Raw genomic sequence first — 23,858 nt, forward strand, 5'->3', positions numbered from 1 at the left:
GAGTCGTGTAGCATTTCCCCTCTGTAAACTGGGGCTAATTCATTAAACCTCTGTTCTCCCACCTGTGTCGAGCTTGTCTGTTTACACCGAAGGCTCTTTGATGCTGCGGCTGTCCCTGATTATATGTGCATGAGCGGCACATACGACAATGAGGCCCCAGCAGTAACACTAGTGGGTTTAGATCACTGTCAGCTCTGTCAACGCAGAGTTACAGGGAAAATTCCATCAAGAAAATAAAACTGTCCGAAGAAGCGTGGACAAAGGAACAGGTACATTAACAAATCTCAATTGCTTCAGGGAATTTAGTGCCCCTGTAAACTGCAGGATTGACAGCCCTGGGCGCTGAGTGTATCCACAGAATGGGTATGTTGGGGTCCGAGCAGAGTGGGGTGTCCATGTAGTGCTCCACCCAGGATGCGTCTTCGCTCCAGAGTTAACCCAAGTGACCTGCCTTCGAGTTACTTCCCTCGCGTTAGCTCCTCATGTGAGAGCGTGGCCCGGCTACAGAATAACGGTTTAGTTGGGTTAGTGTGCGCGTCCACACTCCAGAGAGGCTGTGGCAGCAGCTGAAAAGGTGATCTCGCTCGAGGTCTGCCCGGCACCGCCGGTCATGCTAGCCACTCGCATTGCAGCACGAATGGAGGGGGTTTTGTGTGTTGCAGGATCGGTGGGGTTTGAGGAATGACTGAGTTACAATACTGGGAAACTGTCCCCAAAGTGTCTCAACTCATTCCAGAGGGGGCACCTCTGCAGGAGAGAAGAGAATTCAGCCCCCAGGACAATTCAAACCTTGCCCTCTCGATGAGACGGCCAGCTGGGGTGATGTACAACCCCTGTCTACGGGTCCATGGGCTCAGACCGTCCACTCGTGTGTTTCTAGTTATGTCTAGAGTGCTCAGCATCCGAATATATCTTCATCCAGACCACTGAGGAAAAAGTGGTACCCACTTTCAACCTGGGATAGCCTCTGTGTCCCACTCCCAGGTGCCTGAGCCACCCAGCGTCCCTTCTGGAGTAGTGAGTTAATGTAATGTTTAATGTGAGCTCCCCCCAACATTGTTTTTTCTCTTTATTTGCTTAAAAACATAAACAGAAAAAAAAATCATTTCATTGGTGTTCGTGACCTGACATCCACACAGCCCTCAGGGGGCCGGCCATGCGTAGATCCCAGCTGTGTCCCGGGGCATGCAAACATCTGTTTACAGTAATCAGCTCTGATCTCAGGCTCTGTCCCGTGTTGTCATTTACATCTGACCTCACCATATGGAAGAGCCCAGCCACCCGCAAAACACAGATGTACTTGCAGCGGCCCAGTCAGGCAGCCTCCTTTTCCTGTGGAACAGTGCAAGTTGTCAAGGGGTGGAGAGGGAGTCTTTGGTGAGGACAAGGCTTGGGGACAGAACAGTAAGAGCAATGGCCGGTCATGCAGGATTCTGCTGAGAGACACCTGTAAGGCTATTGCTCAGGAAGTGAAGAGTGGGCGTGGTGCTGCTGAGCGATGGGAGGAAGGGAACAGAAGGGAAGGACCCAAGAAGTGGCTAAGGAGAAGTAAAGTGGCCCTTACGTTGCAGAGTGCCATGCAGAGATGGGCCCAGGCCTCCGAATTCAGAGTTGGATTTTAAGCTCCTTCCTGCTCCAAAGCGTGAGGATGTTCTGATCAGAGGCATTGGTTCAGGCCCTGTAGACGTTGGGACCAGCTGCAGCGATTGGAACCGGGTTCTGCTACTCACCCCCCCTGAAAGGTTGGGCGTATTCAGATCCAGAGCTTTGGTGCGACCTCGTCTCTGAGGCAGGCTGAGTATTTAAGTCTTTTTCCCTGGAATTGTCAAAAAGGCCGAAAGGAGCGACGTGTTCATATCCCACGGACTTCCAATGGTCGCTGGGCACCTGTCTCCCTTCAGCCCCTTTGAAAACCCCAGCCTTCATCTCGCTATGTCCAAGGTTCCCTGCTGCATCTTTGTAAGGAGCTTTGAAAGCTAGGGATGAAAATCGTTACTTTTACTCCTTCACATTTCTATTTCATGCTCTCATCACTGCTGTTTGTAGCTGCTAGTCTCAGCAGTCGCACAGCTCTAGGGACCCATTCGGGAAAGGAACGTAGGTTCTTTCATCTGGCTGCGTTGGGTGTGAGCAAGAGCAGCTCACGTGCCTGGTGGGCTCCCTGGCTGACTTGTATTGACGGAGAAAGGATGTCTCTGTTCTGGGGGGATTTCCTGTGGGTTTTAGCTGAGCGCAGTGATTCGTGTTGGGAAAATGTCTCGTTCTGACTCACAGGCCAAGGAAGAGAAGAAATGGCAAGGCTCTCATGGCTGCGTTAGAAAGCTCTCTGGGGTCATGACATGAAACACACAGAACATGCCATTCTAACTGAAATCCTGCCCCTTCCATAGGTGTTTAGGGCCTTATTCAGCCAAACTGCTGTGACTGCATTGTGCCAGGGGGCTGTGCACCCGCTGCATGCCACAGAGAAGTTCTCTCAGTGGGCTGGGGGGGGGGCAGCAGGGGTTTGGGACAGACTGAGGCAGGGCTGGCTGGCGAGAGAACAAAGGAGTGGCTCATGGGTCTGTACACAGACACACTGACCAGAACCCAGAGGAGAAGTGGCATGAAGGAGATGCAGATGTTACTACAACCTTGCGGTTGGGGCTCAGTCGCTGAGAGAGAAGGTTCCTTTTCCTTGGCCCACTAGAGAGAAATCCACTGATTCAAGCTCTCTTCAGGGGTCAAAGATTTTGCCCTAAATTAGACTTCCTGTGCTCAGGCAGGGATTACTCTGTGCTGCAATATCTACTGCCCCTGGCTTTATTTGAGAGTCCCTTACACCACCTTCCTGTGTTCATTCTGCTGGGACCATGATTCTGAGAACTCCAGCAAAACACTCATGCATATGCTTACCTTAAAGCATGTGAGTAGCCCTATTGAAATCAATGGGACTTACGCATGTGGTTAAGTGCTTTGCTGGATTGGGGCCACAGCGCTTAGCACATTGCAGGATCTAGTCTGTAGTCCTCTGTGTGACAAGTTATCTCCCATTCTAGGTCATCTGGAGGGTCTGTCACAGGCATGTTTTCAATGTAATAAATGCACAGGGTTTAAATATACAGATATTCCTTATGAGTGCTCAGTCTTCATAACCCTTGTACCATTTGACATTGAGTTTAATAGTCATTTTAAAAGGAAACAAACCTTGCTAGACACCCACCCAGACTAGAACTGCTGCTGAAATGCCAGCGTGCTGGGTTTATTTTTCCACTGAAGCAGAATGGCAAGAACTCGGATAATGTCTGGAGCGAAAGTCTCTGTGGGGTGAGAAAGAGCAGAGTCTGCTGTTCAGGGCTCCTCGCTCGGTGAGTCGCCTGTGCTCCCCGGGTTCCAGCACGCGCTACTGCCATCTGTGCTGTGGCTCTGCCAGTGCCTCTCGAGTACGTTACAGGAGCTGACGTTGTGGTATTGGAAGCAATCGTGGACTGCGCTGCTATCTCCTACACACGCCATCATTTGTCCCCTTAGAGCTTCTCTCTCATAAATCTTTATCTTGGAGCCTTTCTGCTGCAGTGGCGAAAAGAGAAGAGAGAATATAAAAAAGGTGCCTGGACCTTTCCTGATACTTGGAAGCTATGCGGACCTGATCCAAAAGCCCATTGATATAAATGCAAAGACTCCCATTGATTTCAATGAGATTTGGATCAGGGTCTGGAGTCTTGGTAAGGAAACATCTGTCAAAAGAAGAATTTAAGTCAAAAGCAGTCTGGCCCAATGGGTAGGACACTGGAATGGGAGGCAGGAAACCTGGTTTTTTTTCTCAGGTCTGTGACTGACCTCCTGAGTGATTTTGGAGAAGTCATGCTCTGTGCCTCAGTTTCCCCACCTGGAAAATGGAAATGGTGACACCCTCCTTGGTAAAGCACGTTGAAGTCTACAGATGTGAAGCACCATGTAAGAGTTAAGTGCTCTGATTACTATTATTAAGGTGATAAAAGAGGAAAGTAACTGAAGCACGAGAGATGTCTAAATATGACATATGGGGGGAAACAGCCATCAAATACATTTTTTTCCCCAGCTGAATCTGAGTTTGTGAAACTTCCATGAAATGAATCGGAAAAATGAAGATTAATTTTTGCATGCAACATTTTCCACTATCTGAATGTCTGTGAAATTGAAAAGATCCTTTTGCTTAAACAAAATAATAAATGGCAGTGGTGAACTTTCAACCTGAAATGAAAGCACGTGGTGAGGGTGGTGGATCCCAGGTCACAGAACAAATGAGTGTCAAATCTGGGATTAGAATGCATGAGTCCTGACTGTGAGCTATGGTTAATCCACTAGATCCTAGGGAAGTGCAGAGACCTCACTGAGCCTCACTTTCTCCATCTGTAAAATGGAAATGCAGCACAAGTATGATGCAAGGGATTACCTAGGCATACAAGAATGATTCCAGGTCTAAAAATCACACCTTGCAATGGGAGACTTAAGGTACTCTGTCCTTTTATCTCATCAAAGGTTAAAATTGTCTTGGGGTATGTCTACACTACAGGATTAATCCGAATTTAGATAATTCGAATTTGGGAAACAGGTTGTATAAATTCGATTGTGCGCGGCCACACTAAGCACATTAATTCGGTTTTTAACCACATTAATTCGGTGGTGTGCGGCCACACTACCCCATTAATTTAACCACATTAATTCGGTGGTGTGCGGCCACACTAACCCTAATTCGAATTAACAAAATCGATTTTGGCGCTACTCCGCTCGTCGAGGTGGAGTACAGAAATCGATTTTAAGTGCCCTTTAATTCGAATTAACTGGCTCCGTTGTGTGGACGGGTTAAGGATTAATTCGGATTAACGCAGCTAAATCCGAATTAAAGTCGTAGTGTAGACCAGGCCTTGGTCAAGGTAGATATGTAACTATACACAGACAGGAGATATCTGATACTGAAGGGCTCTTTAATCTAGCAGACAAAGGCTGTAAACTGAAGTCACCCTGAAGGTGGTGGCAGGGCTGGGAATGAAACCCAGGGGTACTGAGCCCCAATCTAGTGCTTTATCCATGAGACCACACTGCATTAAAGTCAGACAGGTGCATAAGTGCTTTGCTCCATAGGGATGAATTTAGGAATGTGCTTAAATGGTTTACTGAATCAGGGCCCTAGTTTGGAGTAAAGTGTGTCCCGTAAAATAGTCCACTATAGAATAGCAGGAGTCACAGCCTTAAAGATTTCAGGCCTCCGTTCCACCTCTCTCGCAAAGATATATAATCTTTGCTCTAAGGAGAGGAACCTGATTAAATTTTTAGAGCCTTAATTCCTACAGGGGACTGGACTAGATAACCTTTCGAGGTCCCTTCCAGTCCTATCATTCTATAAGAAACCTTCCTTGAAAAATGTGTAACCTCTTTTCTGTGTGCTCCTATTTGCCGTGCGTCTGAGAAGTAAACTCAGGCACTTGTACAGGAAATGAACTGCTGTTTTATTGACACAGCTCTAGCAGTTGGCTTCCGAGAGTGTAAGTGTTTGATTTACCTCTCAACGAATTTTGTATAGGAAACCAGTGATACTCCAGATGTCTCCTTCACTAGATAAATTCTACCATTGCTGATACAGATTGATCTTTAACAATCTTTTGTATTGACGATGTTCTATTGATGACATTATTGTTCAAATACAATAAAAATATAGTTTAATGATACACCTCTACCCCGATATAACGCTGTCCACGGGAGCCAAAAAATCCTACCGAGTTATAGGTGAAACCGTGTTATATCGAACTTGCTATGATCCGCCGGAGTGCGCAGCCCCGCCCCCCCGGAGCACTGCTTTACCGCGTTATATCCGAATTCGTGTTATATCGGGTCGTGTTATATCGGGGTAGAGGTGTACAAAAAACCCCAGCTCTTATCCACTCTGAAAGACCTCATGGAGTATAATACCATAGCTACAAAGGAAGTGGGACTTGCTTATAATTGATGACAGAAGTGATGATTTTTATTCAGACTATTTGAAAGTCTTTGGGCCAGCCAGTGTATCCAGCCCTTTGAGTTGTTTATTTTTTCATTAACATCTATTTAACAACAATGGGGAAAAAAGCTCTCTTTGTTAGGAATTCAGCTCCAACATCTCTTCAGTTAAGGGCAAGAGAGCTCCCAACCCACATTTCTGAGTCACCCAAGGCATGGTGAAAAATGAAACAAGACTCAACATTCCCAGTATTTCTGAGGGGAGGGAAGGGGGAAGGCATGCGGGAAAAAAACCTTCAGGGCTCCTTTATGGACCATAAAGTAGCACAAAAGGGCACAAACCCATTCCCCCTCGGTTTGCATGTCACCTTTAAAGGGAGACACCTTTATACAAGCCTAAATAGATGTGCAACTCACGAGTTCAGTGGGCTACATCACCAGTTAGCAGGGGAGAGGCTGGAGTGCTATACATTCATACCCCAGCTTGCTGCACACTATGTGTTTGCCCCAAAAGCTACTATTGCTGTTACCCAATGGAGTTGCTCCTTTAGTTCAAGGGTAGCGGGTCATTCTCTTAGTGGTGAAGGTTCCGAGTTCAGTCCCTGCTGTTACTAGAGAGGAGACAGTATTGATCTATTTAAACAAGCTGTTCCAGCCCTAAAACTTTGTTATGAACTAATGGGCAGTGACAGACCCAGCATTCCTACAAGAGCCCTTCTGCTCAGTCTGTGTGTGGTGTGGGTATAGGAGTAGTAGATCCCCACAGTCAGCCGGGATAGTTAAAGCAGCACAACTTGTTTGTGTAGAGATCCTAATACGACCCCCTGCTAGGAAGTTATCCTGCTACTCGGTGGAAATTCAGCTCCATCCTGTCACCCCTAGTTATATCCCTCTTCTACCACCAAAACTAAGTCTTCTCCCCACCTGATGTTTCTAATATTTGTACAGCGTTCTCATGCGCTCCTTACCCTTAGCACTTGCTTCACTCGGCGTAAGTAGCTCTTTGCAGTTTTCCTTGCATATTAATTTTTATTGCACACCTCTGGACTCCCTCCAGTTTCTTGACCTGGTCCTGATCCTACCTCATTGACTTCACTGGAGCTTGGTCACTGAATTCAATGGGGTCAGGATGGAGCCCCATCTGACTGGGAATCCGGGGACAACAGCCCTGTGGGTTCTGGCGCACTGCACTTGTGTTGTTACTTTCAGTTCTGTTCTGATGAGGTTGATTCCTTCAGCAGAATCTGAGGTCCTGGGAAGTCCCCCTGTTTGGGGTCTTTTACTAGAAGGGACTAGTCCTGCAAACACTCCCGAGCATAGCGCTTGCTGCTGTGCATGGTCCCACTGCAGTGAATGCAGAGCAATACACCTGGTATGAAGGGCTTGATTGTTCCCTAAGGCTGCAAAGCGGGGTAAGGGCTAGTACGATCCTCTTAGACTGGAGCTCAGGGGAAAGGACTGTCTTGGCTCTGCCCCCTACCCAATACCGAGCAGCAGAACTGGACAGGCCTGAGGGGAGCAAGCTCCATCCCCAGAAGGGTGGTACTAAGTTACACCCCCTCCCTACCCCGCTGTCTAGCTAGGAGGAAGCAGGAAAGGTACTTCTCTTTGGGTGGTGCAGCTATGTACTGTCCCTTACATGGGCTGAACCCAAAGGCTCCATCTCGCCCCACGTCCTCAGTTCTTAGTAAGCCTATCCTTGCATTTTAAGTCACCTTTTCAATACTCTTATAAGGGGGTGCTCTAGGGTCTGGCCTGGAGTAAGTTAGAGCAGCCCCAGGGCTGTAATTTATACCCTATGGGTCATGGGAAACAGAGAGTAGCAGGAGCACAGTGTGCTTCAATACACCCCCTTCTTCTCTCAGGAATGCTCCCTGATCCCCTCTCTACATCTTCAGCCCGTTCCTAACATGCCCCGCGCACTGGGGACCAGGAAGGGAGCAGAGGTAGAACCCCACAGCCGTTCAGAACGAATGTTCATGAGAGCAGGTTCCAGTCAACCAATGCACATGTAGTCACCTGGGCCTCAGTGGCACCCACACTTCTTTCATTCCTCTAGCTACACAAAACTATTACGCACTGTTGAAGCCTCACAGGTGGCCAACAGCCCTGTGCAATTTATTGCTCAGGTACGTTGTAATTGGTTTATACCAGGATCACCCTCACAACTGGCTTCCTTCTGGAAAGCCAGGCCCACATACAGATTGTACTGCACTCTGTAATGTATTAGTCTGAGATCCTGCCTAATTCTCTGATAGAATTACTACTGTTTGAAATAAAGGATAGCTGACTTACTGATGTGATAACATGGCAGGACTTGATGGAATCAATGAGGCCCATCCATTGCTGGAAGTCAGAATATTCACCCTTGTTGAGGAAGTACTGCTGTCCCATGTAATTGGGTTGTTCATAGATCATGAAACAGCCACTTTCTACCCGGATGGAGTTACAGCGGCTCAGCTGGACCTGCAGATCAGGACAGTCACTGGTGCTTTCATAGGAGTGGCCCTGGAAGTTCTTGTCCTCATAGAAGATGATCTAGAGAAAGGGGATAGACCATCAGAGCTGTGTTACAGAGAATTCTGCGTGGGTTGGACCATTGTGGTGTTAGCTGGCTGTAGTGCCTTGCTTTGGTTCAGCTCATGTTGATATTGCTCACTGTGAAGAAGAGTCATTGGTTTGGTAGATAGCTAATTTTGGACATGGCTTCAAATATGGTCCCTCCACGTCAGTGGAGGCAGGTAGAGAATAGGTGACCAGTGCTTAATTTGTGCCACGGCTTGCCAGGGCTGAGCCCCGGCACCTCTAGGCTTGGTAGTTCATAGTCCCAGCACCTCTGGACTTGCTGCATCAGTTATGAATGTAAAAAGATTGCTTGAGCTCCAGCAACTAATTGTTGAGCACCGGCACCTCTTTCATTACAATTAAACACTGTAGGTGACCCTCTCGAGAAAGGAACAGACCACATTACCGTGTATTAATAACAATCCTTGGCTGGTTGACTGACAGGATAGGATCAGTGTTGAGTAACTCCGGTGGGAGGTAGGGTGTGTGCGTGTGTGTGTGTGGGGGGGGGAACAGTCATCAGCTACCAAAAGGGGCTTTAAAAAGTGTCTGTGTGTGTGTGGTGGGGAGGGGAATGGAAATATAATAAAAAATTACCTTTGCCATCCTGACAAACCACCTGACTGACTTTCTCTTCTGCAGTTACTACACTGATAGCTTAATGGAGCTTAAATACCCAAGCTGGAAGCCCTTCGTCTGCATATTGCATTGTCATTTGACTTTGGCCACTGCCTTTCATTGGGAGCTCAGGTTCATTCCTACGTGCTGCCACATTCTGCCTCTTTCTGTTCACCACAGACTTGTTTTCTAGTTCTTTGTGCCTTTTGAATAGTCATTGTGTATCTGAGCTCGGTAATCCTGCTATAGATGGAATTGGTTGGTCAGCAAGTGGAGTTAAGAGAGAGAAACAGAGAGGGTTGTGAAAGGGTAAGGATTTAAGACAGAGCAGTAATAGACGAGGGTGAAAAAACCCTCCGTGATGGTTACAAGGCAAAGTAGATTAGAACCCGTTCCAAGATATATTTTAGAAACACCATAATTCACACATTAAACACATTAGTGCAGTAAGTTGCTGGCTAAGCAAAGCTTATGTTGTATGTAGAGACAGTTCATATCTGGGCCTAACAGATTCCGAAGCTCAGGAGTGTTTGGATCAAGGGTTTTGAGAATACAGACGTTCAAAATTCTGACTGAGGTTCACGGCAGATTTCAAAAGCCCCCAAAGCCTTGGGTATTTAAATCTGGGGTTTTGGTTTAGATCCCATGTCTAATGACTTAATTATTAGCACAATATTCACTATGACATTAAAAAGGCCTGAAATGTGATTAGTATAATTAGGAGTGAACATCTGTCTTTCTTAACTTTCCCAACATGCTAATGCCTCTATTATACCTGTTGATAAAAGTGAAGCAACTGTTATAAATGATCAAGGTTATGGTGAAGAATGCATGAGCTAGTTAAGACAAAACTTTTTCTAGGGAGCCCACATTTCTCTCTCTCTCTCTCTCTCTCCACATAGAGAGAGAGAGATTGAAAACTATTCCCAAGAGAATCAGACAATTCTCAAGCTCCCAGAGCAAGATGCAGATATTTATTTCCAGGCACATTTGTTTGGCCAGAGAAATAAATTTAATAAATTCTCACTGGAGGTTATGAAAAATTAGGGGAATTTTTTTGTTTTCTAGAATGGCCAGATTCTCTGATTTAAAGCAGAGTAAAACCAGTGCTGTGTGTGGGATTGTGATTGTTGTTCCTTATATATGATTTCATGAGATTAGGAAAATGTATCATTCCATTCTTCTATCAGGGAAAACCCACCGATCCATGAAAATGGGTCTTCCTCTGCTGGCACCTCCTGGGAGGCAGAACCAGACCAGTCAGTCAAAGTAGAGAGGGCGTGACCACACCTGTGGAGATTCAACTAGTTTGTGATACTTCCAAAGCTACTTCATAAACCTAATTCCTTGAACCATTAACCAACAGGTTAGTGACCATAGCCAAAAATATACATAAACATTCCTACTACAGCAGGAGTGGCCAACCTGTGGCTCCAGAGCTACATGCAGCTCTTCAGAAGTTAATATGCGGCTCCTTATATAGGCACCGACTCCGGGGCTGGAGCTACAGGCGCCAACTTTCCAATGTGCCAGGGGGTGTTCACTGCTCAACACCTAGCTCTGCCACAGGCCCTGCTCCCACTCCACCCCTTCCTGCCCCCTCCCCTGAGCCTGCCATGCCCTCACTCCTCCCCTTGTCCCCCAGAGCCTCCTGCATGCCACAAAACAGCTGATCGGGAGGTGCAGGGAGGGAGGGGGAGGCACTGATCGGCAGGGCTGCTGGTGGGTGGGAGGTGCTGGTAGCAGGGGTGTGTGTGGAGCTGATGTGGGGCTGCTGACATATTACTGTGGCTCTTTGGCAATGTACATTGGTAAATTCTGGCTCCTTCTCCGGCTCAGGTTGGCCATCCCTGTACTACAGAGTAACTTCAAGTTCCACCCCAATTACCAGCAGACAGAGATATACTGTATACCAAAGAGAGAAAGGAGTAGAGATGCAATACTGTAGTCCTTCCCTCAGAATAGGAATATTTGCGCCAGATGGGATGGATCTGCAGACTTTCCTGCTAGAAGAAACAAAATTTCCAGGTAAGTTGAGATAAATTCCTATTTTTCTTTGCAAGGAAAGCCCACCGATCCAGGACAATGAGATATCCCATAGCAGTGTGTAACCCGGCGAGGAAACAAAGGATGAATAGCCATCTGCAATGTGAAGGAGATAGATTTTCTATTTTATATGGGTGAGCACAGCTTGAGGAATCATCCTTCCAAAGGCAGGGCCTGATCAGGCCTGCACACTTAATTTGTGAAGGTGTGGACAGATGACCAAGTGTCCACCCGACACCTCTCTTTGTATGTTACCCTTCAGACCAAGAGGCTGCCCTGGTGCTGAATGAATGGACAAAAAAGTTTGAGATGAAGAAAGGTTTCCGGATTTGTGAATTTCTGAATCGCACCATGGACATCTACTCATTTTTGTGCCTTTGTTTTTGGTTTTTTTCCCCTCTCATTTGAAGATGGACAGATGGTTACAGAGCAAACGGAGCTAAAGATTTTCTGGATTGCTTAGTAATTCGATGTAGATTTTTAGAGCTCGTCAGACATCCAGAGCATGGCAGGGCTTTTCAGAAGGTGTCTTGTATGTGAACAAAAGGAGAGAAGAACAAATTCTTGTTACCTGCAGAACATAGTGTTTATCTGGGGGACACAGGCTGCGTTAGCGCTTAGCACAACTTTGCTACCAGGAGAGGTGCAATACTGCTGTTCTGCTGATAAGGGGGAGTTCCCCGTGTTGTGTAGGGTTGACATGCAAGGCAGCCAAGGGACGGTCTGATGTCCAGATGAAATTGAATCCTGTGCCTAGATTTTAGGTCAGAAGGGACCATCGTGATCCTCTAGTCTGACTTCCTGCACATTGGAGGCCCCAGAACCTCACCCACCCCCTCCTGTAATAGACCCCTAACCTCTGTCTCTATGGAAATGGCTGCCCTTCGGCATTTGAGAGTCTGGGGCTTTAAACTCATATTAAGACCTTGCTGGGAGAATTCCAAAATATACATGTCACAGGCAGCTTGGAGGGCCGAGTGGCCTAGTGGTTAGAGCGCACGGCTCTCAGCCCCCTGCTTGGTTGAGGAGCCTCAGTCTTTAAGGCCAGGGGGGCAGGCTAGTGCTCCTTCCCCTCAGGTAGGGAGGCGGCTAGCTGCTGCCTTTTCGCCAGTCAGCCCCGAACTGAGCCTGGCTCTCTTCTTTCCTCCCTGCCCCTGGCCTGGCATTGGCCGCAGGTATAGTGGGGTGGGGCTAACTGGGCCCAAAAGCTCTCTTTAACCCCTGCTGATTCCGGCATCCTGTGGCCCTTTGAGTAGCTACCTTCTAGCCACCAAGAGAGGGAATGTGGAGACTCCTTTTGGTACCAGCACTAGAGGAGGACAGGGAGGATGGGTCCCATGGCTTCAGGGAAATGAGAAACTTCTGGAGAGGACACATGTGGAATGTAACCCAGTGCAGTGTATTGATGTAGGAGACCAACATTCTGATCAGAAACATCAGAGCCCTGATAGATATGACGGGAGAACTGTCTGTGCGTTGCAGCCACTGGTGTCCTGAATCCTTGCATGCCGTGTTGTGCTCATCCACATGTAGCCATGGCTGGGGAGGAGGCAGAGAGCCCTACCTGCACAGGTGGGAAAAGGGAAGAGCTATTCCCAGTTGCCAGGGGGTTGGGAGGAGTGCAGTTAGTATAAACATCCCTATATGGGAAGGTTTTAATGAGCAAATCAACTGACGAGAGGAAAGAGGGAGTGAAAATGGTGACTGAACAGGGATATAAGGATGCTGCATGGGAACACACTTCCATCCGCTCCTGTAGCTGCCTCCAACAGCCCATAAACAGTCATGTTGGTGCACATTTAGAACCTGGAATTAAGGTCCCTAAGCCCCTCTGAACCTGCATAAATGAGATGGACTGGTTAAATATACCACCAAAACTTCTCCTCATAGCATTTCCTGTCATCGCTTGGCTTCCCAGCTGGAGCTCTGGCATATTGAGAAGGTCTGAAATGCCTCAAGACCTCTCCTCTGGTCTAGTTCTGGAGGTGTTTGGAACTCTGGCAGTGAGGGGGACCTGGCCAGTGACCCAGACTTGCGGGGAAGGGGTAGAAATGAGGGGAAGAGGTCAGGTCAGTTCCCTGGGACCTAAAGATTTACTTATTATCCATGAAATCAAACCCAGTTTGCTGGAAATGTGGAACATTTTATATTGAGTAACTCTTCTCATAACTGGATTATTATGTAAAGGAGAGTTAAAGCTAGGACCATCTTTTTGTTCCGTGTAGCACAATGGGGTGCTGGTCTGTAACTGGGGCTCCTAGGAATAAATCATAATATTCGGAGGTGGGCCTGAATCAAAATATTACATCTGAACAAACCCAAACTCCAATCTGCACTTTGCAGCTCAGAACCGCCTCTGCCTGTGCTGGGCCCAAATCACCCTGGAGATACACCAGGGATTAAGTTGTTCCTTTTTTTCTAATTACACTGTTGGTGTTTTGCCTGTAGGTTTTGTTTTTGTTTAAATTGTGGTCTTGGTTGTAAGATACTAATCAAGTCAAACTGATGAACATTGCCATTGTAATCAGTCCTTATTGGGGTCACTGGTGCAAGGCATTCAGTAGCTCTTAGTGAATGGTGGGTTACAGCACTCAGCCAAGGCTCTAGGGTAGGGCAGACTGGAGGGGTTGAAGCCCAGATCCGTTGGCATGTCCATGAGAGAGTGTGGAGCCAGAAGGGTTTCCTAGGTTTCAAACTCAGGAGCTGAGGGGTGGAAGGGGGCTAAACGCTCAGCAGTGGGGAGATCGAGTTTGGGGTGGTCCCTGGAAAGAAGCAGTCTGCATGTGGCTGTGAGTCCGGCAAGGCCGGCCTTAGGGAAAATGACAAACTTTCTTTGGTGCCCTTCAAGTCTTGCCCCCCGAGCAACAGGTGGCCACTTAGCAGGCAGAGCAGCAGACCCGTGGTGGCACTGCAGCTGTCATGCTACCAGGATGACGGAGAGGGGACGCATGTGAGCGCCTGCCTCCTGCCCCGCAGCCCCCTTTATCCCCTCTCCCCGCCTCCCGGATGGGCACGGCCCTTCTGCAGCCTCTTGATCACAGCGCCTCCCAGGGCACCCTGGGCGATCACCCACGTCACCCATCTGTAAGGCTGGCCCTGGAGTCTGGTGAGCCCTGAGAGAAACAACGGGCTGGAAAACAGCCACTTCTTGGGGCAGGACATGGGTGCCTTCCCGGTGTGCAGTTCATACCCAGACTGTTCAGGGAAATGGGATGTGTGTACGTTTTGTAATGGACAAGTTACATAAAGAAACTATCCTGGCCCCATGTCACCGATTTCTCATCCAAGTGGAAACTACCCTGCAAGGCCCCGTATTTCCGCTATGGCTTGGCCAAAGAGGCAACAATGTCAAAGCTTTACCAGTAGTTAACAAAATAGCTCACAATTTCACTTCATAATCTGAAAGCCCCCAACTTCTGAAGCCTTATCCCAATGTGTAGCTCTTATGAGAAGGGGGAATAGCACAGCTTAGAGATCATTCCCACAAAAACGTCTGATGCTCCAACATGGCACTAAGAGGCATAGCTTTCAGAGTGTCAGACTAAAGCTACTGTGGCTATGCCTATCCGTTCTGCAATTGCATCTTAATTTGCAGTGTAGATGTACCTGAAGATAAATACACCAAAAAATCCCCTGGCACTGCTAGCAGGCCTGGGGCGTAGCTACCTCCCAGGATTGTGGTTAGTTCATATTTTTAAAACACTTGACACTACAGAAAAGCAAAGCATGACCTCTGATCCATTGACCTCAGTGAGACTGCAGGTGGGCACAGAGATTTTCCTCTGCTATTTGATAGCAGAGCTAGGGTCTTTATAATATATTTTTATTTTGCTGAGAAATGAACAACAGAGCGAGGTGTAAGCTCCAACAAGGTTTATTATATACCGATCACATTACAAATGCTGGTTGCCAAGAAGGGAAGTGTAACTGATAAACATGGTATAAATCAATCAGAAATGCTTTGTCGTAGTCCAGCTTGTGTGTCCCAGGACTATAAATCCCAGCATACAACGGGCAGGACTAGAAAACCACTTGCAAAAGAACTATGGGCTCAACTCAGCCACCCTTGCTCACCCTGAGCAGTGCCATTGATTTCATGGGCCCGCTCCTGAAATAAGGTACAGGTCATAGTGAGTGCAGGTTCAGAATATGACCCATTGACTCTATGTTGCAGTACCGAAAAGTCATGCTGGGAAGAGCCGTTCAGAACATCCTAAAGCTGAATGTTCGCTTCTCTTCGGACAAGAACTGAAAACCATTTTGCGAAGGGCAGAATCATGCAGCCATTTATGTGACTCTCACTCAGCAGATCAAATTCCATTCCAGCAATTTGGCTGTAGCTGCGTTTTGCCTGTTTGTTTTCTGAGCCCGACTCTGGGTTTAATCCGGGTCACTGATTTCCGTGGAACTACGTGTGTTAGGCCGGTGAGCCAGCTTGGACCCTATCACTTACGTGCCTGATCCAAAGACTCCCATGGACTTTAATGGGCTTTGGATCGGGGCCTTAAACACTGAAGGACAGTTGGGAACCCAACTTCCATTAGGCTACTTTGAACATCCCAACTTTGAACATCCCACCCCAATGAAGAGAAGCGTTTACAGCATGGAAACGTGTACTGCTTAGGAAACGTACACTGTCGGCCTAAAGTAACCAACCAGGCGGTCCCAGCTCCCCAGTCAGTGACTCCCCGGTACGCCCTGGGTCTCAGGAGCGACTGCCGTGCTCGGTAGTTTGGCTGTCCACAGAAAATCCAGTTTCCTTCAAAAACATGACAGGACTGGATGTCCCTGGGATGAAATTCGTCACAGAGAGAAGGATAGTCACAGAAGGATTCCGTCATCCTGCCTCCCACGTCATTCCTTTCATAGACTCGTATCCTTCTGGGAAGACAAACACAAACACAGGTGTAGAGCACACAAGCAGCAGCTCTACAGTATATGATCATAGGTTGCAGGTTGCTTGCTGCCTTATTGACATTAATGATATAGAAATGAATGACGACTTGTGTTCAATTAGCAGAAAAAGGGCTTGATTCACCACGGCTCTGCCAGTTTTACACAACTCCAATGATTTCAGTAGAGTTCCAGTGGTGTAAGGATAGTGTAAGCAGTGGGGAATCAAGCCTAGGGTGTGTAAATTATACCCAGATTTAGCAAGTGAAGGATGAAAGCAAGTGGTAAGTGACAGCTGGACTGCCATACAGATCATATGCACCAGCACTGCCAGCGTTACTGTTCTCCAGTGGATAGGGCACTAGAGTGGTGCTCAGGAGAGCTGGGTTCTGTTCTTGACTCTGCCACTAACCTGCAAGGTGGCCATGGGCAAGTCGCCTCATCACTCTGTGCCTCAGTTTCCCCTCCCTCTGTTTCCCCTCCCATCCTTTGTCTCTTTAGATTGTAAGATCTACTTCAGGCCTGTCTCTCACTATGTGTTTGTACAGGGTCTAGCTGCATAGTGGGACCCTCACCGGTTAGGGCCTTATATATCAAAATGTATTATGTTGAGGGCTTCTGTTTTTCAGAGTTTATTAATTTCATTTTGGGGGGTTTATTTTTAGCAATTTTTGAGTTTTATCTGGCTGTCCAAAAAGGTCTTTCTGTTTGTATCCACTGTAATGAGGAATGTATATTATCTATATTGTTCATTACAGTAATGAATAATCTCTTTGTAATGTTCCCTAGTGAGCTTGAACGTAGTACTTTTCTGAACAGCGCTACATTAAAGTGCACTGGGGAACCTTTAGTGCACACCGGCAGGTTCTACATGGTCCAATTCATGTGCAACACGCTGGTGGGCTATAGAAATTATATCCCCCATAGTCCGCATTACTGCTCCATGTAGGCAAGCCCTTAGATACTAATAAACCTTTCTGGTGTTTTTCCAGTGTTTACTGGATAAACGTCTATTTCATTTTTTTATTGCGAGTGTTTTATCAGCATTTATTGGTTAAAACCAAAAATCAGAAGCCCTAATTCTATTCTTGCCTCAGCACTCGAATGTCTATAAACAGATTGGTGTTAATTTATCAACTAGTAATTCTGCTTTTCATAAGGAATAGTGAATACCTATTCTCTCAAAAATACCCAGAATTGCTATCTCACCTAACAACCTCCTCCTTATATATTCATTATCTCTCTAGGAGAAAACCCAACACCTTGAAATAAGAATATACCCCAATATTTTAAATATTTCACCTTCATTTTTCCCTCTTCCCTACCGCTTTTAGTTTCTTTCTACCGCTGCTAAGAATTTTTATTTTAACTCTGTAACTCTGTAAAGCATTTTGGGATACAATTTGTATGAAAGATGCTGTACAAAATCAAAGCCTGATCATACTCCCATTGAAATCAATGGTAAAAACTCTGATGGTCTTCAACGATTGAAGGATCAGACCCCGAGTTAGTATTTTAGGCCTGGATTCTGCAAACAGGAAGGCCTAAGCCACACACACAGACCACCCAACCATCCCGCATTTTGCAGGAGTGTTCTGCTTTGATCCCTCCCCAACCTCCTGTCCCAGTTGAAGTGAACATTTCCTGCATTTTGGGACAGATGCGGGGGGTAGTTGGCCCGGACGCCCCTCTGTCTCCATCTACAGAGGGGTATACGGGCCAAACCTGAGTGGCAGTGCATCCTGCTTTAGTCTCTCGAAATGTTGGGAAGTATGCAGGCAGGTTCCTGTACCAGTATAACTATGGCAGGTTAGTGGGGTGATTTTTTTTTTTACCGATATAGTTTTACCGGTGCAACCACGAGTGTAGACAGCGATACAGGTACAAAGGTGCTTTATATCAGTTCAGCCTCGTCCCCTTTTTGTGACTTTAAGCACCTTTATACCAGTATACCTGCCTCTGCAAGAGCTCTGCAGGTTGTACTGCTTTAACTATATCCTTGTACAACTTTCGTGCATAGACCACGCCTTACTCACATGAGTAACCTTCACCTTGGCATTTGCAGGACTAGAGCTTCAGGTTCCGACTGAGCACGCTTGCTCCAGTCCAGCAAAGTATTTAAGCATGTGTTTAGGCATTTAAACACCTTTACAAATCTATTTGGGCTTCTGTTTCCCATCCCCCCGTTTGGCTGTCCCTTTATCCTGATTGTAAATCCTTTGTGGCAAGGACTGTCTCTTACAGCACCAAGCACAATAGATCCCTCAACTTGTTTGATGGTTCTAGTGTTACTCTAAAATAAATAATAATCATCATCACCTATAGAAATGACAGGGAACTTACTGGTGTGATTATGCAACAGGATTTGACGGAGTCATTGAACCCCATCCATTGCTGGTAATTTGAATATTCCCCCCTTTTCAGGAAGTACTGATGTCCTATGTAATGGGGGCGCTCGTAGATCATCCAGCAGCCACTTTCCACCTGGATCGAGTTGCAGCGGTTAAGGTGAGCATGCATATCCGGCTGGTCGGCGGTGACCGCGTAGGAGCGGCCCTGGAAGTCTCTGTCCTCGTAGAATATGATCTGTGTTGAAATAACAAAGCAAGTCTAATAACATTGTAAAGCATTTGTTTAAAAAATTGGCTTTGATCTTCTGGCTCCCATCAGGTCTGATCCAAAACCCATCGAAATCAATGGAAAGGCTTCCATTGTCCTCAGTGGGCTTTGGATCCGGCCTAGAAAACATCCAGGATTCATACTGAAGCACTGAGATATGTTTTCCTATCAGGGCACAGCTAGTGAAGTGTGACTGGTTCAGCAGATGATGAGCATAGCAGATGTCTTCAGAGCTGACCCTAAGGATTCTAACGAGCTGACGTTCTCCAGCGCTTCGAGTCGGCCGGGCGGAGATTGTGTGCTGCACCTCTCAGAGTCCAAGAAGAGAAGGAGCATGAGACTCTTTTGCACTGCTGGGGTTTTTGGCTGGTTGGCATTCTGAAACCGTGTAACTTAGGCAGGTGAGAAACCGCTTTCAGCTAGTGAACAGGAGCGGCTAACGGGAGTTTTGTGAGCAGGAGTGTGTGTGTGGGGGGGCTAGATACATTTAACATTCTTTAAAGCCAAAAACACCTCCCGATAAAAACAAAACATCAATAAAGCAAAGAGCTGCAGGAGTAAAAAGAGAATGCAGGCAGAAGTCCAGCAACAGAGTTGGGGGCTATCCAGTTTATTGCACCCAATGCAGCATGTATGACTACCCCTATGGGCAGGTGGCGTATGTGTGCATTCGGTGCAAGGAGCTCCTGGCCCACAGAGATCACGTACGGGCTCTGGAGACCAGAGTAGCTGAGCTGGAGGAGCTAAGGGAGACAGAGAGGTACATAGATGAGATTTTCTGGGACACAGTAGAACGGTCCCACCCTCGGTCTGACAGCCTCTGTGCTGTTGAGGAAGATGAAAGTTTCAGGGAAGGAAAATATCCAACTGGAACAGAGGGAAATGATCCCATAGTTGGGACACTCCTTCCAGATGATGTTGTGGTATCCTCTCGCTAATACTTCAGTCACTTGAATAGCCTTATGCTAGTAGCAGCAACTTCCAAGTAGGAGTTAAATGTCGTTTTTTTGGGACATCGGTTGATACGTAAAAAAAATAAAATAAGGAGAATATTCAGACACATTCCCATATTGCAGTGTGCAAATTGCAGCACCTTATAATAACATGACTCCAAAGAATGGTGTGTGTGATTGTGAAATCTAACCCTCTTTAAAAAGTCAGAAAATAAAACACCAACCACACAGAAAAAATAAACATAAAATAAAGATTTTGCACATATCAAATACCTTTGTATTTGATTGTTATTAAGCACATAAGATTTTAATATTTCCTTTTTAATCTAGTTATCGCACACTTCTGTGTATGTTTTCATTTCTTTCTGTTAAGCTATTCCTACGCTGACGCACTCTGTATAGGTACACACACACATAGAATAACATAATGGTATGCTGTATTTCAACACAGGATTCACTCAGTTTTTTCTTACCTTTGCCATGTTAGCCAGAGCTTAGCTGCGAGACCTCAATACTCTGGAAGGTTCAACAGTCCTTTATATAGACAACACAGTGCTGGCTCCACATGAATTGGACAAAAGGGAATTTTTTGTCCAGTAAAGAGAATTCCTCATTCTTTTTCCCCTCATCATCAACATTATTCGTTGTAAAGAATTGTTATGGCCTTTTGTTTACTGGGTGCTAAGTGTATTGTTACTGTAAATAACGAAGGGATCAGGTTAATGTGTATGTCAGTCAATATTGCCATTATTTCACTGACGGGAACATGTTCAACAGAAAATGCTGGTAAACTGCTGCTGCAGGATTGTTTCATAACCTTTATTCTCAATCTCTTGTTGTTCCCTGAGACAAAGACTTTTTAAAATTTCCATGGGCCCTCTGACATTGAAAAGCAGCCCTGGTATTATGCTAATAAAATGCCCATTGACTTCAATAGGATTTGTATATCAGGGGGAAAAATGTTTTTCCTTAGATTTTGTGGGCTATATTGTATTTATGGTGGTAAATTATTCACACTTAAAAAAAACCTGTGTGTAGTAATGGATGCTTAAATCAACTGGGTTATTCACAACTGAGCGTGAAAATTTAAACACTTGAAGTTCCATAGGCAGGGGGATTGAAGAAGTTCAAGAATAAATACCACTCACCTCAGAACAGCAAAGAGACTTTATCTGCCACTGGATAGAAAATAGTCCCATTTATTCTGACCTTTTAAGAGTTCATATATATTACCACAGAAATGTAGCACTTTGTACATAATTTTCTGTGCACAGAAAAAGTTTGTCCCAGTTGAGCACAGAATTTCCTGGTAGGTTTTCACTGTGCATTTTTGCGTTTCATAAGAACATAAGAACGGCCATACTGGGTCAGACGAAAGGTCCATCTAGCCCAGTATCCTGTCTTCCGACAGTGGCCAATCCCAGGTGCCCCAGAAGGAATTAACAGAACAGATAATCATCAAGTGATCCATCCCGTCGCCCATTCCCAGCTTCTGGCAAACAGAGACTCGGGACACCATCCCTAAACTGGGTTGTTTGGGATTGGTCACATGGTTTGATTCTGGTTGCTCGATTGGCATCATAACCATTATTATTACTCCTTTTACACCTTTGTAAAGTGGTAGCACTTAAAGGTGTGCAGGGCGATCAGCAGAAGCCACTTTGGCAGTTTCTCAGTGGGACAGGCTGAAGCTAAGGTGTTCCGTGAGCTAGTTTAAAAAATCACTGTGGCTTCCATCCTGCACTGGGATCTACTGGCAAGGACACCGTTCCCATTCCATGTCCCACTGAAGTTAATGGAACTCAGGGGGCTGTGTCACCAAACCTGGATACCAAATCTGTGTTCTGTGCTTTTCCATTCAGACTAGTGATTATACATGCTAGTATTAATATAACTGGACTGATACCAAGTTCTTGAGAACCCATAAGCTAACAGTTGTATTTGATTACTTGCTCCTTTAAAGGGAAACATAGGCAGCTCAGGGCCAAAGCTGCCCTATTATTCCATATGTGCCACAGGCTGTCTCACTGACCCTGTGGCACATGTGGCAATTTCCTTTAATATCCTGGACACACCGGATTGAATTAAGGTTAAGTATTTTATGTATTATTGTGGGGTTGTATGTAATGCTTCGAGTGGGCAGATGTGACTAATGTAAACCCTGGGGAGTGTTATGTGCTTCAAAACCTATTTAAAACAATGTGTCGGACAAACCAAGTTAAGTGAGGTTCCTAGGAAATACCTGGGGAGAGGTGAATACAAATTACCTTCTCTGGTTATGCAAAGACACAGCCTTTTGAAGCTTCACCCGAAGGAGGGGACAATTGTCTGGCTGAGTACCTATCCAAGCTGTATAAAGGAGTGACTCACAGATGCCTGGGGGGTATTTGTTCTGAGCTAACAGCTGTTCTGAACTTGTGACCACAGAGAAACCCCTTGGTGGGGTTTGAAGGATGGATGTCTGCCAGAACCCTTGTTGGAAATGGGGTGATCACTTATTGACATAAGTGTAGGTTCTTTTCTCTGTAAGGCTTTCAGCTTAAGAACAGATGTGCTTGCTCAGAAAGGGCTGTGTGGTAGTGTATATCTATGGGCAATTATGGTCTGCAGAGGCAGTCTGACTTGCTGGGGAACTCACAGCGTAGGCAAAGAACTGTGCAACCTTCCTCCCTTAGGCACTGTCCTATCCTGCTCTCGGGGCCTTCGCCCAAAGGAAAAACAAAACTTTCAGCTGGGTCTTCCCAACCCCCATTCCCTTCCTCAGGAACCACTGCAGGAGCCCCTCTCTCCCTGCGGCTTCACTTGGGAGTTCTTTTTCTAGCTCAGCCCTGGCTGAATTTGCCCTCTAACTCTTTGTAGCCTGGGTGCAGGCCTGCCCCTTAACTGGCTCAACTAGGAGTGCCTGCTCCGGCACAGAGGTGCTGGTCTTATTTTAATCACATTCCAGATGAATGTTATGTAGGCCCCACAGAATGTGTCCTCTGAGAAGCAAGAAAAGAGTTAACCTCTTCTGTGCCGTATTGCAGGGATCTGCAAGGGAGCAGGGTAAAGTCAGCTGTGCAGGTGAGTGGGGAATCAGCATGTTAACCTTAGGAGCAAGAGACAGGATCTAAATGAATTTAGTGAGACCCTAACAGGCTCTGGATGGGTCTCTCCCACTAGTCAGGAAGTATCTGCGCTCGATGGAATTCCATTCATCCCGATGGCATTCCCGGAGCTGAGGTTAGTGTGGCAGTTGAGTGCTTCAGATCCTGGTAGGGACGATGTGCAATCGGACAAAACATGTGTAAATGATGCTGGAGGCCATTAGGGACATATTATAAATTGAATAGTACAACAAATGTGTCATGGAACTGTTAGGACTCTGGGGACCTGGTGCTCCACTACTACCTGGTGCTTTCATACCAGCGTTAAGTCCACTGATGTCACGATACTCGAGTGATGAGCGGAGAATCACGCTGAAGACAAATCACATAAGGAATAAATTTGGCCTTCTGTCTACTATGATATTGAAGGCTGGGTTTTCAACCGACCGAGCCTGAGGTAGCTACACTATGAAATGCGCTGAACTTGTACATCTGCAATGGTACACACGTGTGCCATGATTGTATGTATGTAAATTGAGTAACTCTACATACAAACAAATACTTGGATGCCCAAGGACCTGCTGGTGCATGCTACGCCACACAATATTGGTGCAGTAAGGTCCACAGTTTTTGGAGTGAGGTACTCAGTCTCTACCTGCCGAATGATTGCTCTACAATGTCATACCACTACATAGTGTATGTGTACTGGGATTGGCGGGCTACTTCTGATGACAGGCAAAGGAGGAGCCGCCTTATTTTTATTCTAATTGAGGATTTCAGGAACACCAAACACTTTGGGTCAGACTGTTGGTGAGCTCAGTTAATTGTTACATGCAAAATAACATTAAAAAATGCTATGGTATGAAGTTTGGGGCCAGATTTTCAGCGGGTCAAAACTGAGCAAATGTCCATGCATTTGTACATACTCACTTTGCAAACACAATCATGCTATATATGTGTGTACAACTGTAGAACTATTTGCACACACAAATATGCCTGAGCAATAAGAATATCCGTGCCACAATGTCATACCACTCAGTCTAGTGCTGGGTAATAAAACATATTTATATTTTTGTACACACACACACACACACACACACACACACACACACACACACACACA

General features: G+C 46.2%; 1 protein-coding gene and 1 pseudogene across 1 annotated transcript; both read right to left on the minus strand.

The window, feature by feature from the left end:
- Positions 1–3,241: 3,241 nt before the first annotated feature.
- LOC112107325 lies at positions 3,242–9,126 on the minus strand (annotated as a pseudogene).
- Positions 9,127–14,166: 5,040 nt separating this feature from the next.
- LOC112107326 (gamma-crystallin C-like) lies at positions 14,167–20,131 on the minus strand. Its single transcript, XM_024200979.1, has 4 exons — positions 20,123–20,131; positions 18,410–18,663; positions 15,818–16,065; positions 14,167–14,297 (listed from the first exon to the last, which is right to left on the minus strand). Exons 1-4 carry the CDS (start codon positions 20,129–20,131, stop codon positions 14,167–14,169), a joined length of 642 nt encoding a protein of 213 aa, XP_024056747.1.
- Positions 20,132–23,858: the final 3,727 nt, after the last annotated feature.

Source organism: Terrapene carolina, unplaced genomic scaffold (genome assembly GCF_002925995.2).
Source record: "Terrapene carolina triunguis isolate 2854851 unplaced genomic scaffold, T_m_triunguis-2.0 Scaffold62, whole genome shotgun sequence".
In the NCBI taxonomy this organism is placed as follows: domain Eukaryota; kingdom Metazoa; phylum Chordata; order Testudines; family Emydidae; genus Terrapene; species Terrapene triunguis.